At 37.4% G+C, this 19,867-nt stretch overlaps 1 protein-coding gene across 4 annotated transcripts in view; it reads right to left on the reverse strand.

Annotated features, from left to right (window-relative positions):
* The window catches only part of SUCO (SUN domain containing ossification factor), a 42,553-nt gene that overhangs the window by 15,004 nt on the left and 7,682 nt on the right, over window positions 1-19,867 (reverse strand). For 3 of the 4 annotated variants that reach the window (XM_082314277.1, XM_082314278.1, XM_082314276.1), the window contains exons 2-13: window positions 14,404-14,509; window positions 11,927-12,022; window positions 10,512-10,657; window positions 7,067-7,207; window positions 6,740-6,890; window positions 5,497-5,617; window positions 5,140-5,264; window positions 4,584-4,651; window positions 3,816-3,923; window positions 2,593-2,698; window positions 865-885; window positions 574-629 (exon numbers count right to left, since the gene is read on the reverse strand). In XM_082314277.1, coding sequence (XP_082170403.1) covers window positions 574-629; window positions 865-885; window positions 2,593-2,698; window positions 3,816-3,923; window positions 4,584-4,651; window positions 5,140-5,264; window positions 5,497-5,617; window positions 6,740-6,890; window positions 7,067-7,207; window positions 10,512-10,657; window positions 11,927-12,022; window positions 14,404-14,509 — 1,245 coding nt within the window. The remainder of the gene's footprint in view (window positions 1-573; window positions 630-864; window positions 886-2,592; window positions 2,699-3,815; window positions 3,924-4,583; window positions 4,652-5,139; window positions 5,265-5,496; window positions 5,618-6,739; window positions 6,891-7,066; window positions 7,208-10,511; window positions 10,658-11,926; window positions 12,023-14,403; window positions 14,510-19,867) is intronic. The other variant, XM_082314279.1, reaches the window with a different exon arrangement.

Raw genomic sequence — 19,867 nt, forward strand, 5'->3', positions numbered from 1 at the left:
AGCAGTCTTGTCAACTGAAAATATGGTTTGGCTTACAACACTAGAGTTCCCAGGTTCAAATCCTGGCATAGCTTTGACAGAAGAACTGAAATTATCTTTTAGGAGCAGTACAGAGGCTGATTATTCTCTGAACTGCACACACACAGTTGTTCCGATTTAGATATTCCAAGCAGTACTAACTGTATGTACCTGGGGTGCCATGCAACACAGCAGCTTCTCAAAAGCACTCACCACACCTGCTCTTTTTAGTTCACCATTTGTTCCTTGTTTTACTTGGTCAGCCTTGAAATGCTCATGTCCTCCTGTAAAGCTGCTCATGCTCTTGTTTCCTAACACCCCCCCTGCAAATATAAACTATTCCTTACGTACTGGAGAATCAAATAAAGATTCAAAGCTTCTTTGAACAGATATGAAGCATGCTATGCAGCAGGTAAATTAGGCAACTACTTCAATTCACAATATTTCCAAGTAACTTAAACTGAAAACTAGAATTTGTTGCCCAGCTATTATTAAAACACACTAATCCTCACTGCAAGGAGGTAGAAAGACAAAGCAAAACATTTAAGATATTACCTTATAAGACTTAAAGGACAAAAATGTTCTGATCCAAAGTGCGATATCAACTCCACCTAAAGAATAAAAGGTACTTAAAATAAAACTCCAGAGACCCACAGAGTCAAGAGTTCATTCAACATACACATCCAATCTTGAAATTGCAAGTTTTGTTTACTCAAGGGATTTGTAGATTGCCCATAACAGAAGAGACTCTGAAAGATTTGTTCTTGCCATGCATTAAAGTGCTGAGTCGCAGTAGAGAACACCCCAAGCCCCATGCATTCATCATTCCAAAGAAGAGTTGCTAACCTTTATGTACTTGATGAACATCTGAAGCGAGAGAATGGAAAAGAGGGGGGGGGGGGGGGAAAATAGATGTCAGTACAAAGGCTGAACACATGCCACAGGCAACTACAGAGTTTTGTTTTTAATTCAGTACTATAAATGCCTAAGAAGACAAGTTATGAAGGATAAAATTGCAATACTACTTCATCTGCCTTAGGTAGCAAGATTTCATTTAGCCCTTGTACCTTGCAGATAGAAGGTAACATGCAACAAGTGTTTTATTAATGAACTTAAGTTACTCAGTTTTTCTAGGCAGCATGATTGCAGACAGAATACTGAAGTGTATTAAATTTGCTAAGTGTATTTTTTTTCCCTTAAAGAGCACAGATTACAGAAAGTGACTCAAAAGGAAAAAAACCCCTTCATAGCATGCATTCTATGTACTGCTGCTGCTTTAAGTTCAATATAACACGCTTCAATTTATAGAAACACTACTGGAAGAAAACGTATAGAGCATCTGATGATACATTTAGAAGCTTCAGTCATCAGTATTCCTAGTGAGAACTTGACTACACGCTGGTATTTATTTAATCTAAATTCATTTGCAAGTGTAGAATGCATTTATTAAACTACTATGTAGACACTACCAATGAAGACTGTTAATAATCTGCAAGTGAGATCAAGATAACTAGTCCCATAAAAGCACTCTTACAAAAAAAATTCCATTATTTTTGATACAAGCTCATTAAGCCAGTTCAAAAAATCAAAATTTTTGAAAAATGTTTTGGACTCTTCTTCTGTAGACTAGGCACACTTAGAAATTGCAAGATTCCAGCTACCTTAAGGCATTAATTCAGCCAGAAAGCAGAATTAAAAATAAATGAAATCTTTATCTTGCGACTCATGCAGAATTTCTGGGTAGAGAAGTTAAATAACTATCATTCATAGCTACTTCTTCATGAAAGCACAAATCGTAATTCAGTAGCACAAACCAAAAATTTTTTTTTTTTAAAGCACCATAATTGGAAGATAACACATCCCTGGAGAGGACCTAAGAGTCTGTATTTTATTTTCATTTAAACCTCCACTACACCCCAATATTTTCACAAAAGCTTTTATCCCAGTTCAAGTTATTTTGAAGGCCAAGAGACCATGCAAGTGCTCCAGTAGCAGTAAGCCTAAATAATTTGCATGAGTCGCAGTTATGATTGAATAACTGCAAAACTGCACTTCGAGTCTATTGATGAGAACCAGAATTCAAACGCTTACTCTTTCAGATTCACTTAAAACTGTACAGTGGAATACAGCACAAAAGTATCAAGAATATGCACATTCTAATCTGTGCTCCAGGGAGTGTGTGTATGTATATATAAAGCAACTAGAGCCAAGAGACAAAATAGGTTGATACTTGCAATTTTATATTCAGGAGACAGTTGATTAAGTCAAATAGAATAGAACGCTGTCTGGATTTTCCTTAATTCAGATAGCAATTAAGTATGTACTTGGACACAAGGTAATAGGTGCTTCCCAAGATCCTCTCAGTTGCCATTATGAGGACGGGAATATACTCGTCATTGTGTGACAAGGGTCTAGTACACGGCCAATCACACTAGGGCCACTAACAAAACTAGTGCAATTAATGGTAAAGCATGCTTTGATAACATGTTTCTCTGGATGCTCTGTTATACAGAGTAAGCCCAGCAAACCCTTCCTTTCCTGAGAAGCATGGATGCTTTTGCAGTGTTAAGTTACCTTAACATATTTTGCATACATCTGTTCATCCAGAGGAAAGCTTTGGACGTTTCTCTCATCTCTGGCATGGAAAGTACCTAATTTAATCCATTTGTTTGTTGGATACCTAGGAAGAAAAACAATGGAGTCAACTAATGAAATGCAAGAACCCACTGTTTACAGACATTTGCTGAAGTTTCTCAAAATGCCTTTTCACAGAAAAAATACTTTTTTTTTTTTTTTTCAGTTGCAAGATAGCAGCAATGTGTTTTATCACAGAGAGAAGAGTTGCAAGATAAGGCTAGTCCCAACACAAAACCTCTGCAGTACCTCTTCACAAACTTGAAACAGTTTGCAAGCCCTTGAAGGATGAAACCCAATATTTGATCCAATTATTGAAATTCAACTAGCCTACAGTAAAGTTTCTGGAAAAAGTCACCTCAGATGAACACTGAAGAACATGACACAGAAGTGGCAGTTGTAAGTATTATTGTAAGCAAGCAGCAAAAAACTGTGAGCAAAGTAGAGTTAGAAATAGGCAACAGATCAAGTCTGGAAAATTAGAATCCACACGCTTTGAGCACTGAAGAAAGTGAGTTTTTTTGATACACTGTGTGAATGTCTCCTCTTTCACATACCAGAATAATCTGCTCACTCCTAAAAGTGCTGTGGGTACAACATTGCCTAACACACAATAAAGCCACTTTTTAATCAGCCATTCGGCCAACCATAGCATTCTTACCCCTTGCACTTCCTCAGTAGTGTACTTTTTTTTTTTTAAATAGTTTGGGTTTTTTTTTTTTGGACAGAGTTCAGCATTGAAGACAGTTTACACCATGTGAAAATGGTCTGAATGACAAGGGAGGGGACAGCCCACAAGTCCAGCGGCATTCTGTTAAGGCATGTTCATTTTATGGTCTGCCATCCACTACCTAGCTATTGTATAATTTCTACTTCTTCATCGCTACTTTTCAACAAATTTTTCCTTTTCCTTTTTAAGGTGGCAAAGAAAAAAAAATACAGGAAACATGGAAAGAACTGAAACCATGTATTCTAGGACCTCACAGTTGCCTTTCCATGGGAAAAAAATGCTAGTAATTGATAATATACACAAAGAGAATCCATATAAAGTCAGTGAATTACACGTTGCATAACAACAAGCATACAGAGATCATGCTTCACGAAGCCATCTATTTAATAATTATTTCAGTTTTCATTCAGAAGGGCAGGTTTTGATAACATACCTGTCACTAATAGACACCAGAAAGTCTTTAGGAGTGGAAGAGAATAATTCATGATTTGCAATATCAAGCTGCTTTACTTGGACTGGTTCACAGAGCTCAATAACAAACCTTGAAGACAAAAAGGAAATTAGTAAAAAAAAAAAGGCACTTTTCCTTCTACAATTACAATCCCCTGTCCTTTATCTTGTTACTGCATTCTTCATTGGATATAAAAGAACGCTACAAAAATGCTGTACAATAAGGAGGCATCACTTGTGCTCCCTTCAAAATTACTAGTGACATTTACCTGCATATCTAGCTTAGTTACTCTAGATAGCACCTGCAGCTACAAAAGCTTCATCCATCTTGTACTCAGAGGCAAAAAAGTCACCAAACTGAAAATTAAGGATAGCAAACATCATTTAAACCACACCTGAAATACCAGTTAGTACATGGTAAATGCTGATCATGTGTCCTACAATTATTTGAGAGCTGGGGAAAGAAACCAAAATCTTTACTTGAACACTCAGTGCTTTCTCTTCTGCAAGATTATAATTATGCAAAACCTACAAACACTAAAGTTATCCCCTTAAACTTACTTCTCAATACCAGAGACAGAATTCTATGGGGGGCACAATAAAGTGTCTACTGCTAAATGTGTCGAGTTCCTTCCACACACATTTCAGGCAGACACACCAAAGTCAAGTCAGTCCCACAGGATACATACAGTCCCATTGTGATGGAAAACTATAACCACTCCTGTCATACAAGCAAACCTCAGTAACCTACCAGATTTTAGTACTGCAAGGATTTAACATATACAGGTCCATGTTTTCCATCAAAATAGCTGAAGTGCTCTGTATAAAGAAGAGAATTAGTATTTTAAATTGTATGGTAGATACTAATGCAGCACCAAGGGTTTTTTCTCCTCTCTCCAGAAATAAGTTTTATATTAGTTACATAGACTAATACCAAGTTTCATAACGTTCTTAGCAAGATAATATACAGGAGACAGTATGCCATACTACTTTTCGGCAATCACAGATTACTTACTATGGCGAGCCACTTAATGCAACTTTGTTCAGTTTCTGTACTGCATAGACCCTGCTCCCCCTTCCAAATTCACTTAAAGATGTAAATTTCTCCATAGCAATCCCTCTTAAAACAAGGGACAGATCATAGTTTACATTCAATTTTTGTAAATCAAAAATCACAATAAACCCAAACACAAAAATAGAAGATTACTTCAGAAATCAGCGTTCAGTTTTAAATAAGTGTATTTTGTACTACTTCTTGCATAAGAGTAAACTGAAATAATACACACTAATAATTAGTAAATGCTTACCTTTGCCTCTGGATTCGCTGCCAGAATTTTGGCACCACACTCTACAGAGGCATAGTTATTTCTATTTTTCTGAACCTTTTTTGTGGAATGCTGCCCACCAACAGCAGAAGGGTGCATTGACTGACCTAGGAACAAGAAAATATTGCTACTATAACAAACCACAAAAACAAACAGTCTTTTCACTTTCAGGGAACTGCTGCTCACTGCTTTTGAATAATAAATACTATCAATTATGTAGTTCTAGTAGAAAAATGAAGTTCCAGGCTGCATTCCAAATTCAGACAGTTTCACTATTCAAATCTGAGACAAGATCAAAGTGGTCTGTATTTAGACCAAACCAATGAATCCTGAACTTACTCTTTTCTTTCTCCACTTCCATGACTTTCTTCTTCCATTCATCAAATGTTGGAATGTCTCCAGGGTCCTTTGGAGTTATGACTGACGTAGGGTCAATTTCTCCTGTTTTCTTATAGTCTTTCTGCAAAAGAAAGAGCCACCAACTGTGAATATTTTTCAGTACCAACAGTGAAAACAAAGATGAACCTGAATGGTTAAAAAAAAAACCTAAAACCAAAACCATCATGCTCTCATCAAGTCAACAGCAGATACATTGTTTGAACCGATGTTAAAAACTTAGTGCCAAGGCACAAGGCAAGCTCACAAGCCAGAAAAAACATGTAATGATTTACTCCCAGAATTATAGATTCTTTCACTGAGATGCCGGTAATTTTTGTGGCTAAACTAATACATTTAAAGTAAAACATAAGCATTCCGTCTCATAAAACATCTGCTTTTTCGTCAAGATTTTTGCTTTTCCTCCTCCTAAGGAGAGAATGTTTCCCTGTAGTAGAAATCTTCAAATATGAACATTGGTCATGACAGAATTCCAGAGGTCCCCTGGAGCTTCTGAACACCTCAGAAAACAGCAGAATGAGTTATTATTTTAAAATGTTTTATTTAATGTTTAATGATCAAAGAAATAATGTTTTGGACTTGCCTGACAAAGCAGCAACCCTTTAAGTTAACCATACGCTATACCATTTCAAGTCTTAACTTCTCCTTTATACAAACACATTTCCAGTACACCACCGGACATGTGAAAAGCTTTTGCTAGACGTTTCAAGTGTAGAGGTTATTTTGTAGACAACGTTTTATAGGTAGTTTCCAGAATGACTGCTTTGTAATTCGACATTTTCTCTGCACTTAAAGCAAGAATTATTTCACATATAGTTCTATAGCTGAAAGCCCTCAAAAAAGAGCCCAAACAGCATCCTGCAGGAAGTCCCAGTTTAACTATCCATTACACGAAGAACATTTCTTCTGGATTCTGCTCCAGATAGTTTTATTTGATTTCCCCAAGTATTTGAAGAGACTTAGCTCAGAAAAACAGTTCTGTGCCAATGAATCAACCTTGCTGCCCTTTTCTTCCAGTTTATTATACCCTTATTGAGATGGCCATATCAGAACCACACACAGTGTTCAAAGTGTGAGGCAATCAGATATGATTTGTGATGGATATCGCTCATCTTTAACAATGGTGATAACCTAACACAAGTCATTATGCTCCTTTGTGTACTGAGTGGATATTGGCACTGCTTACCTCCCTTTTTAAGTTCTCTGAGGCATTCAGAGCAGATTTTTGCTCATCTGCCCCCTTTTCAGCTGCTGACACTTTCGATTCAAACTCAGATTTTGTCTTCTTTCCCTTGCCATGTGAAGATGATATGTTCTCTATATGTTGACCTGCAAGGCTGAAAGTTTTAAGAGTATTAGGACCTATAAAATTATCACCTTTTCAGCCATATGCTATCTTAAACATACACGCACACAAATGTACATAAGCAAGCACATGTTTGTTGCAAGGCCAGGACAGAAAAAAGCCAACCAATTACCTTTATTCAGACTCACAACCTACTTCAATACTCACCTCTCTGGCGGACTGACAAAAGAGGACGGCTCACTCTGAGGGTCAGCCTCAAGTGTCCCACCAATATCACAGTCAGGTTCTGACTGCTCAGCTTCACTAGAGCTGACTACAGGGATATCAGCACGGGAATTTTCTATTGCACTGAAGGGAAAGAAATAACATGCTTTTTACCCTTCTGATAACACAAGCAACCCTGCTAATCAACCACATAACTAAAGACATTTGAAAGTTTTAAAAAAGCAACAGTCTCACAGAAATAATTAAGAAAAGAGGAATGAAATACACTATACTTGTGGAACTGCATTCTCAGCTGTACCCATGCAATAATAGAATTTCCTTTTCCAGCCTGCCTGTCCCACCAAAGGAACTCAGAGCTAGCTTCTCATCTCCCAGAACTCTCAAACATCTTAGCAAACACTGCAATGGATACTTTTTCTCATCATCACTACAAACTAAGAACAGCTTCATAGTTACCTGACTGCCAGCAATTTTCTTTTCCCTTTCAACAAAGGAATCAAACATGAGACTGAATTCCATCACTAAAAGCTCCTAAAGTTCCCAAGTCAATGGGCAACAATCAGAACAGAACTTGGCTAAAACTAGTGGAGAAAAGGGATGGCAGACCGATATATAGTAGAGCCAGCCAGACTTCCTTTCCACTAGATTTTTTTTTTTGCTGGTGTAATAAAAATGAGGTAAGCCAATAGACCATTATCCAAGCTGCATAAACAGCCCAGACTAGCTAATCTGCCCACTGCTTTACTTCCTTTCTCCCAAGAAGACCAAACACAGTCAGTGTGCCGAAGGCAAAAAATAAAAAGAAAGCCTCCCGATATGCTCCTTAGGAATGATGGAATTGGTGGGGAAGAGAAGATGGATAAATAATAACTTTTGTGACTTTCCTCACTTCTCCAGTACAGGGATGCCTTTCATATTGATCTAGAAGGTTATAAACCAGGTATAAGTAAAAGTCCTTATTCTGCCTCCTAAATTTCAACATAAGCTTTCTTCAACATCAGCAAACTAGGTTAATCCAATATCATGATATAGAGCTGCAAAAACACAAACAGCATGTCAGCAACTTAAAAGAGGATCTTTTTGGTTCTGCTACAATCATCAACAGAAGCAGCTGTAACACACACAGGGAGCCAATTTTAGTACCTTTCATATGATAAAGTTCCCACAGCATAAACCAAAAAACCTCATAGGTATTCAAGACTTTTTGCTAGGTAGCAAAACATAACAAATGCCAGGAATACAAGAATTTATTAGCTACAAACAGAGTAGTTTCTCTGAATGCCCCAAAACGCACACATCTGAAATGCACACAGTTTAGCTCTGCGTGTAACACTTTAATGACTGAAGTAAGGTTCACCACTACACTTAAAACTAACATGCTCCACATATTCTTGATCTCAGTGAACAGATGACAGTATGAGTAATTATCAGCTGAATAAAATATGGGACAAGTACGAACTTAAAAATACCCTGATATCGGGGTGTACCTGACTGGCCTCAAATAACTAATTTTGGCAGAAGGTGAGTTGCACAAGCCTAAGAGCTGCAGCGCTCCCTCTCCTTTGGGTACTTTCATTTGTTAGTAGCTTTGCCTTAATTTTTAAAGTGCATTACCAAGCTCACTTTGCATGGCAGCTGTCTTTACTTGCAGCCAGAAGAAGAGCTCAGATTATTTTTCAAGAAGTTTTCCCCAGGTTAGGTTTGGATAGAAAAGCTACAACCAGTGCTATCCTAAAAAAAGATTCATTACAAAGTAAAAACAGTTTGGAATAAACTTCCAGAATATTTTGACCAAGAGGTCCTGCTGGAATATCAGACCAGTGACACTTAAGGGAGCTGGACTTTGTGACACAGTGATGAGAATCAGCATCTAAACCAGGAAAAATTCTGTCTAAAGATAACAAATGCAACTGAGTCTTTTTAAAGATCGTGTTTAACTATGGAGTTGGACTACAGCTGTTTTGGATATTAGAGTTAATCTGCACAAAAACAGACCACCTATTACTACTTAAAGCTAAACTGACTTTTGAAATAACGTATATATATGCATCACTCCTATACTCATTCTACCCTTTCTTCCTGTAAATGGTACTAGTGTCAGAACACTACTGCCAAGCATTAACTATATCAGGTGCTCCAAAACAAGTTTCCATTTTCACTTGTTTCATAGTTCAAGTCTTCAGAGTTCATCACTCCAGTATTACCCAACTATGACAGCAAGACTATTTTCAACAATTACAAGATACCAAGCTGAATGTTCAATAGAAAATAAGATCCTGAATCCCATTCTAAGACCTGACAACAGTAGGACTTACATTATGTTACACAAACAAATTAGTACAGTAGCCAACAAAAGCTATAAAAAGAAACACACAGAAATTACATTCCAGTTTTTCCTTGTAGAAACTGTGAATAGGGGAAGCTGGATTTTTCAAAGACTTGCAATTAAAAAGACACTTATGAAGTACCAAAAGGTGCTTAAGCATTAGCCCTAGCAGACTAGACAAGATCAGTCAGCAGATAAGATTTCAAGACCTTTTCTATGGTAAAGAAACTAAATTTGGTAAACCAGAAAAACTGGACTCTTAAAAAACCCGAAACACCAAAGAACAAGAGAAGTCTACTTCATTTTTCATGTGTTAAATTTTTACCTACCAAAATATTAGATCTTTATCAGCAGACAATCAGAAAAATATATTCCCCTTAGCACACATAAAAAAGCCCAGGAGAATTCTGTGAAAGTGCCTAGAAGTATATACACATCAATCTCCATACTACAGTTCACATTTGACAGCACAGCATTCCACAAAAGGGAAACAAGATTAAGCACATTAACTCTTGAAGACTGCCTGAAGCAGAGGTAACTCTGCAATACACTACTAAGTACCAGAATTACAAACTGTCTTGGCTGCATTTATACTAAAATTTACTATTTCATCAAAAGTCTCTTAATATCAGAATTTATTTCAAACTGCTCTGGTTGCAAGTCCTGGAGTAAAATCCTGCAAAGTTCATCCTTTAACGAAAGTAGAGGCCATCACCGAAGCAACCTTGACGCTTGTTATTCACAGATGTGAAAGCACATTTGTGAAGGGCAGAAATCCTAATGGTAAAGGCCTGAAGGCTTTTATAGTACAGATTATCTAGCACATAAAAGACATTGGATTTTTTCTGTCAAAGCAGCAGCTTAGAAACTGATAACGGCAATACTATGATACTTGAGACAAGTACACAACTCTCAATCCACGCACTGAGTAAATGATGGTGTATTCTATTAGCATTGACACCATAAACCAAAGTACAGCAAAAGAATTGTGTGTAGTAGTCTAGTCTTATCCCTACTAAACCTGAAGAGGTAACCCTTTTAACAACATCAGAGTAAGTGATATTCTCTCAAAGACCAAAACAATAAGATAAAAAAGCTTACTCGGGCTGCGAGACTGGAGGTATCTCTGAGGTAGGTGAACTGGAAATGTTTTCAGTGCTTGTGACTATGCTAGACGAAGCCTCATTTATATCTACTGAAGGTGGAGTCTCAACTTCAGGCTGGCTTGCTTCACTCGTTTCTGTAGTCTGTGAAAACATTACAGATTAACATATGCTTTTCAAACCTTGATTAGGAAAAGCATCATACAATAACATCTAGTATTGAGTTTTAACAGTTCAGTAGCTTAGATTTGTCATCAATGAACCTGAAAACCAGACAGCAAGACAGTTAAGAAATAAGTTTTCTTTCTTCATAAACCTAGGTGGTATTCAGTGCTACTTTGGGATAGTTGTAACACTCTTCCGTAGTCTGCAATAACAGTGTAAAAATATTAATTCGAGAAGGCATATGCAACAGCTTCCTCAACCATGCATCTCTATAAAGAGACAGCCACAAGAAAACAAGCTTGAATATTTCAGCAACTGAAATAAACGGTTCTATTGGCATGTTCCATTACAATAAAATTTACATTTACTATTTTCATCCTAAGCTTAATTTTGGGGAAGGCTTTCAATTTTATCCCTGCAATGGAGGTCCGAAATGATTTAGAAGTCTATTCCATGTTGTAACTGAGCAAAGAGGTAAATTGTTTATCACTTCTGAGAGTCTAGCAGTCTTGAGTCTTATTTATTCTAGTTCTTCAGTTTTCACAAGCTGTCACACAGGATAATCAAAATAAGGCTTTCTGAATCTGGAAGAGTACATAACTACTGAAACAGGTCAGATTAACTCTTGCAGCAATACTATTAAACAATACTAAATACTATTAATACTATTAAATACTATTAAACAAGAGCCTCCTGTCAATAGCTGGATTACTCCAAGTCATTTAACTGTACATGAAGAGGTCTGGAATGTTTTACATATGGAATGGAATTACACATTAAACCACACAATATATATTCAGAAGTAAGTCCTACATATGGCATCTTGTAATCTACAAAACCTCAAAATACATACCAAATAAATCATCTGTAACAGTGAGCTTTGTAACATTAACATCGAGCACCGACTTAATGTTATCAATGGCACATACAACCCTTTTTCCATTCTAACAAAGGAAATGAAACTGACAGAAGCCAGGAAGGGTCAAAGCTGAAATGGACTGCTACGATCACCAAGTCTGATTTATATAAGAGACCACAGTGAGAAGGTTTTTTTTATGTTTTATTTATAAAGAGCTGCTAGTTCACATGTTTTTTCCTTCATCGGAAACACAAGCGACAGCAACCCTATGTGCAAGTGAAATGAGATAGATGGTTACTATGAGCTTTAGATAACAAATATGAAAGACTCTGAAATCCAAGAAGCATTTGAAGAGTGTATGGAGACAGCGAATGAAATGTAAGTCTTGCCTGGTCAGATTTTGTAAAGTCATCAAGTAGCTCTTCTGTAGAGTGTGCACTTGAGCCTGCATGCTCAGACTCCAGTCTGGGACCAGCCTCTTCCCCCTAGTATATTAAAGGTAAAATGACAGTAAGTATGCAGTAACACAGGCCTTCTATTCCAGTAAGAGGAGTTATGTTTGGTACAGACTGAATACTACTACCTTTACAACCACCAAAATATCAACAAGAAGTTAAGCTACATGAATCCTCAGAGCCACTGCCCACTTACGTTTAAAATCTCATCTGTACGAAGACCACAGCAAGTTAAAATAATTCGGTTAAATCTTCACAGGAAAGACCATTTCAACACTGTCTTAAATTGTTCAATTTCTGTGCTAAGGGAAGTTAATCATTCTGCTATGACTTCCCATATTGACAAATCCTCCCTATCTCCGTGCTGCCCAAAATAGGAGGGGGGAAAAAAAAATGTGATCCTACAATGACTTGCAACAGACAACAATTAAAAAAATAACACTCGGCACATTTCGGTTATAGCAGTCTTTGCAGCAGAACTAGAATAATTTCAGAAGTCTGCTGTGACCTTTTAAAGCAACTTTCTCTTTTACAGCTAAAGATTTACAATCAGGTGCAGTGAATACGCAAAGTAAAAAATAATACATACTCGCAGGAAAAAAAAGTTTTAAAGCCACCAGACTGTAGAACTAACAAGAATTTACTTGCCCCTCAAACGTTTTTTGTTTTGGTTTGGTTTTTTTTGTTTGGTTGGTTGGTTTTTTAAGTTATGACTACAACCTATGCAAGTTATTTTTAAGCAACTTTAAAATACAGCAAGAAATCTGGTAGAAATTTACATACCCCTTGTTTTATAAGGGCTATCTAAAATCCTGTGGTCAAACACTGGAAGTGCTAGTGTTCAGATCCAAAATGGGCTGGTATGCTATTACAAGATTACATGATCATATTCATTTGAGAGAGTTAAGGCATACACTGGAAGAGCAGGAAGTACAAATCTGAGCAGGCAAGAGCTCAAAGACAACATTAGACAACATTCTACAAATTAAAGACAACAGCTAAGCAACATTTTTCCCCAATTATTAGCAGCTCACATCCTAGTCCCTAAGGTTAAATAGCATAAGTGCCTCGAAGGGGCAACTGATCTAAGGAAAACTGATCAAGGGCTGCAAGACTGCTCTTTTTGAGCAGGACACCACTAGCAGCCTAGTTAGGAGTAATAGAGACATGCTTAAGATTTCTTATACACCCAAGAGATTTTTCTTTAACGAGTAAAAAGTACAGTATACTTCACATCTTTGGTTTTAAGTTGAGAAATCTGCTTAACAATGCAGCCATGTTACTAGAATGAAGGGAAGAATGTTGGAAAAAAGTAGGAAAACGTACACCTACTCAGTCTCAAAGCTTACTTGATCTTTCCAGTTTTGTTACACCAGCCATTAAACTCGTGCAGGACTTTTTTCAGGCAGCCAGAAGAAGAGGACTGACTGCTATTTGGCCACACAAGCTGGCAAAAAAATACAGCTACCCTAGATGTGGAAATGCTTAAGAAACCTGCAATATTTAAAGTATTTTTTTCTTGTTAGGAAGCTCTCCACTTGAGTCAACTGGAACGCTCAACACATTTTCCACGTTTGATGTGGCACATAGAAGTTTTATTGGAATGAGGACCACGATTAGCACTACTACGGATTGATGGAGGCGATGGGAAGACCAGTAACATCAATACTACCCATGCTTATCATAGGATTGATTCTTTACGTGTGTAAATAAATAAATGAAATTATGATGACTTTCTGATAGGACTCAACTGCTTGGGAACTCACTACGAAATTGCAATATGCAGAAACTTGTAATGAGTTAATCCGGGTGGGACGATTACACTCCATTTAACCTAAAGTGCTGAGTAATGTAAATAAGAACAGGACAGAATCTTTTTTATTAGCATTTCACATACGTATTTTAGTTTTATTAATTTTTATTAAACAGGAAGAAAACAAACTGATAAATACTGACTTAATAAAACAATTAATCTTAAATCTTCTATTTAGGATAGCAATCATTTGTGCACTGGGTTTTTAACACAACACAGATGCAACTGGCATACTATGGCCTAGACTTATCCAGGCCATCACCTCTTATCGTGGTCTCTACAGAGCCACATCCTACCCCTGATGACCACTTCTTCTAACATCTGGCACCCAAATAAAAAAACCTGAGCCACCATTACTAGCTTTCTGTTTGTTCCCCCACCCTGCAAACTGTCCAACTGTATGGTCACATAACAGCAAGAAACTTGAAGTAAAGGAAAACAAAAACTTGGAAAGATAACATCATGATTCACAGAACAACTGAGTACATTAAACATTCTGGTCAAGAAAACTCTATGAATCAAAGTGTATGAATCAATTTTTTTTTATTTAATATCAAGTCAGACTGAGTAGCTAATTAACACGATTTATTCAGCTTACCTTTTCCTGGACATTTTCATCATTTGCCAGGGCACAAGCATCACCTGAAGCATATTGCACGGCTGATGAAAGACTGTCTTTACAAAAGACATGCCAAATAGGAAGCCTATTTAAAAAAAAAAAAAGTGTATCAAATTCTTGATTTAAAATGACTAAATAATATTTTAAAATTCCCTCAGCATTGTCTTCCTCAGCCTTTTTTCAGTTGTTCCCATGAGGTGCCTAAAAAACAAAAATACACATGCACAGTTCATAGATACTCATTTGTCAGAACTATTGGAGGACTTAACTTTAAGAAATTATAACAGAAAACACATTACAAATTTACTACTTGCAAAAGACAAAAGTATCAGCAAAACAGTTATTGAAGTGATAACATGCCATAAAGTGGAAGCTGACAAATGACTTAAGTTACTGCAAGTTAGAAAGAATTTGAATCAACTATATCCTTCGTCATATAGGAATAGGATATCTTTAGCAATGATTATTACTAAGCAAAAACTAAAGCCACAGATTAAAAAAAAATAAAACTCCTTATTTCCCAGTATAGATCATACCTGAGAAAATTCTGTATGGTCAGCATTATCAAGCACAGTTAAGAGAACTAGAGAAGATAAATATATTAAACAAAAGGTCCATGCAAAAACCAATCAAAACGTAGAGACAAATGGCAATCCAGGTGCCAGCTTTAGCTACAACCTCCAGAGATTTGTTTTATACTTTCAGTTCCAAACAGTTTTGCTTCTCAGTAGAAATGGATTTGTTTCCACAGAAAAGCAGCCAACATCTATAAAAACAGTTGCATCAGAACAGCATCTTTTGTTGCTTATAGTGCATGCCCCCTTCACATCCTCGGTAACATCTGTAGGGCGAACCATTAGGCTAAAGGCCCAAAGGCCAGCCAAGGCCTTGATGTGCACACTTCAAATAAGTCCAGGAAAATGCTATGCAAACTGAGCTTTCGGTGGAGTTTTCAACTATACTTAAACATCAGAGCAACCTGCCACTTTAAAGCCAAACACTTTCCAGGAAATATTGTTTATGTGACAGCCAGATCATCAGTATGACCCCATGTGAATTCACAGAAACATCACTCTGCACCCTGACAAAAAGGCCTTCTCTTCTGAAGAGGACACAAGTCCATAGCAGATCTTTAAGCACACAAGAAATCTGGATACAGCAACCTTCTGACCTAAGTTTTGAAAACTAAAACATAGCCTTAAGTCAGTCGTAATAGTAAGAATATTAGTAGGTCAGGATTCACTTACACAACTGGGATGAGTCTAGTGTTTAGAATTTGAATTACCACCTGCCTTAAAAACTTGAAGATCACCTTTATGGGAAAGTATATGCAGCGTGGATTCCTCCACTGAGGAGGAACCCATGCTGCAATAGACCACAGTCAAGTACCAAATTTTAAAAAGTGTCATGTATATATATATACACACACACACGGAGCACTACTTCTCCAGGTTGCAGGCAATCACAAAATCAGGCTCTTCTTATAGAGCTATAAACCTATTGCTCCTCTTCCACCCGCATCAGCGGGGAGCGTTAGCAAGGCACTAGCCACTCTAAATCCAGGTCTCTTACCACCAGAAGAGCAGAAGACAGTGGACAAGGAACTTGTGGGATCTGACATGCTATTCTGGAGATGGACAAATAAGGTGTCCCAGGTCTGTCTCAGCTCCACTGCACCTCAGTAATTCCTTTTATCTTTGAGGTAACAGCTTTCCTGTAAACTAAATGGAAGCCCTCAAGTCAAGCAGAAGCAGCTGCAGTTACTGGACACTAAAGCACTGAATGTAAGGGTATGAAAACACTTATAACCACATACTGTAGCAGGTACAAAGTCTCATATCTCAGTTAAGTTGAAAATGAGATGTTTACATTCTCACACATCTTAAAGTCCCATCCTATCATGTAGTTACTTGTTTGTATTAAGTTTTCCATCAAACCTCTGTCTTATCCTAAGCACAGGACATACATTTAAGAGACTGAATGAAATGTTACTAGACTTTTATGGCCTTACTTCCTAGCTCTCACTTGGAAAAATTAGTTATGCAAATACTTAGAGTCATTTCTTTTTCTGAAAAGTAGTTTGAATCATTTTATAGAGAAATTTCCTCACGGTCTTAATTCCAGTACCTCTGGTCTCTCCTTTCAGCTATAACAACTCCCTAATTCTTCATAAAAATACAAGAGAAAGATCAAAAATTATACAGAACATACTGTAGCTCATTCCACCCCTTTATTATACATGCACACAAATACGTTATTTCTTATTTTGCTTACACTGAGAGGGATCTGCAGTGAGCTGTACAGAGCAACAATTAAGTCCCTTAATGTAGAAAAGGAAAGATCTCATTGGCTGTGAATCAGAATTTTAAAACAAGGTATATTTTCACAACCGCATTAATAACTACTTTAGCACCTACAGTCATAAAAAGCACTGAGCACAAAAGGCATACATTTCTTGCCTTAATATATTGATACTTTTAACTCAACAAATCATGCTTTAATAGAGCATGAATGCAGCTTTTAGAAGAATGCAGTTTGACAGCTCATAGATTTAAGCCATTCTGACATAATCTGTGTCCAATATCCGATTTGCTTATTTTCAGAAATTCTTCTCAGTCTACTGCCCAACGCCAACATGATGCCTCAAGTCTGCCAAGAGCCCTCCAAGCAAGGGAGGGGACTGAGAATTCATTTTGTATGTGTGCATGCGTGCACCCACAGGAAAACCTGAGCCCCACTACAACAGAGGACGCAGCAGGCAGGCTGTATCATTCAACTGCTGCCATCAAGCTCTGACAGAGCATTAAGAACACAAATCCACAGAATGTAAGGCCACGTGAGACCAGTCATTCTGTGAGAAATCAAATTAATCACCTTATCAGGACCACTGCTACTCTTTTTTTCGTCTGCCTTTCAGCATTCTGCATATTAATTCAACAGGCTTCTTTAGCCACAGGCTGATAAATGATATAGCCCATAATAAAAAAATTTACCAAATGGCATAGCACCTCTGTTAAGCATTTCTCTATATGCAGAAAGACAAAAAGCATGAAAACTTAAATGTTCATTTACCGAGAACAGAATTCCCCTTGAGTTTAGTAAACTTGCACAGTACATCCAGGGAAAGCACAGCAGCTTCTGCATCTGCATGTATTAATATATCCTTCCCTTGCTCATGACAAAAGAGTAGTATTTTAATGCTGACTTGGAAGCAAGCAGATCTAATACTCAAATAGTGAGATTAGTCACCAGATATACTGTCTCAGGTACAAGGTATATCTTCAAATGACCTAACAGTGTAGAAATACTTCAAAAGATTGTTCCAAACACATAACCAACAGTTAGTGACTTACATGGATACAGAAGTTTTCAATAGTTCCATTTTTGCTAAGTATGACTCAAAATAGCAGCTGCTATTAAATCTCAAAGAAAAAAGAAATTTGAGTATTTTAGTATCATCATTAATGTAGTTTAAAAGCTATTTTCTCTAATACACCGTGAATTTTTCAGCTTGATATGCATAAACTCAAAAGCAAAAGCTGCAAGCCCAGACACAGAAGGGGCAGGGAGGAATCTTTATTCTTCACAGGGCAGGCACATACTGTGGTTCTCTACTGAAGCAGAAAGTCTGCTCACCCCTATCTAAATGGTACGGTACACGTATTGCTATACGAATTGTCTATGGTCTACTGATGGCTGTTAGGCTTTGGAAAACAATCGCACTGAAAATCAAAAGGGCAGGTGGGTTTGAAATTGCAGTGTAGGCTACATGTCAAAGACCATCCAGTTCTAATTTGGCTCAAACTCTAAGTAATTGTGAAGGAGGCTGCAGAAGACTCTCAGAGATAGTGCAGCTATTAATAACTGTTTTGACAAGCATAAAAATCAAGCAGAAAGTAAACAACTGGTAAGAAAACTTAATCATACAAGTTACAGCTGACAAAAAAAAAATCCAAATTAGCAAAATCTGAAGGCAAGAGCAGTTTTTTCCACAATTTGATCTTCCCAGAGAAAAACAGCCTAAGCTTTCCTTTCCAAAGACTTCATACAAAAACACTGACACACAAGATTCAGTTCACACACATCTGTCCTCTAAATGATTCAAGAGTTTTCTTAAATTCTCCCCAAACAAGACCTATTTCCGGACACCAGAGAATGAAGCAGTTCAAAACAGTTTACAGTCGACACCTGCAAGATAGAGTAATTTTAAGCAAAGGGAAAATAAAAGGAAGCTATCACCAGTGTACCAATTACCAAGCCCTCCTTGAACACACAGGGAACAGCCTCTCTCCAGGACGATCACTGACATTTTCTGCACCTCTCAGAGGGTTGTATTACCAACAGGTGCAGATGCACCAATGCCCAACAGCTAAGAGGGCGAAGGAAGATGTCACCGTCCTGGCTGTGTGACACTTCTCTACTGAAAATATTCATAGGATCAGTTCAGAACCAGCCTGTGCAAGAGAAGGTGGGTGGATTTTGGATGTATGGGGCAGAGAGCCAGCAGAGCAGGCCTATGAATGGGGGAGAGGTGCCTATTTGTTGGTTGAAGCTTACCTACTTGATTACAGAATTTATTTTGGATTAAATCAGGTAAAAAACGAGAGAAGTTGTGAAAGGGCGAGAAAGGCAGGAAAATATATTTTGCTTTGAACAAATCCTACAGATCTGTGACTGCTATCACTAGTCTAACTGTCAAAGAGAAAGAAGGCTCTGTAAGAACAGGGAGCTCAGCAGATCCACTACCAGACTCTCGAGTCAGCAGTAATCTGCCTTCCAGCCACTGGTAATGCAGAAAAAACAGCAAAAGGAGGGAACCTTCACCCTCTCCCCAGTAACTTAGTGGAATCCATCTTTCTCTCAAAACAGTTCAGCAAGAGGGACTTGCATTTAAAAGGGCCTGCATAACAAAGTAAATCTCTCAGAAAATGAAGACCAGGTTTTTAGAACAGTGATATTTCAACCAGTCAGAGGAGGAAAGACATTTGCAAGGCACTGACTGCTTTAGCACAATCTCCCCAGACACAACACTGATTTCTGCATGTGAAGTGGAAATAAGTGTTGATAAATGCAATGACAAACCATTAATCTTCTTTAATGCTGGTTAAAAAAAAAAAAAACAACCAAAACCAACCAAAACAAAAACAAAACCCACACCATTCATTTAAAAGCCATGTATTACTACAGAAGAGTAGCATGCATTACTTAAATAATTTTAAAAGTTACAGTGGACCTTTAAGGGAGAAAAAAGCTGAAGACTAAGATCTACAGATCTAGACTAAGCAAGGATGCTGCCAGCAAGGCACTGATCCATCTCATTTCCTACCACTATCCACTAACTTGATTCATGTTCCAAAAAAAATCCCACCAACTGAAACTGGCACTTTTTTGCAAATCCCTTACCAATCCATTGTATTTTGCAACTAATTTAGGTTTTTAATAT

Source organism: Platalea leucorodia, assembly GCF_965183815.1.
Source record: "Platalea leucorodia genome assembly, chromosome: 5".
Lineage (NCBI taxonomy): Eukaryota > Metazoa > Chordata > Aves > Pelecaniformes > Threskiornithidae > Platalea > Platalea leucorodia.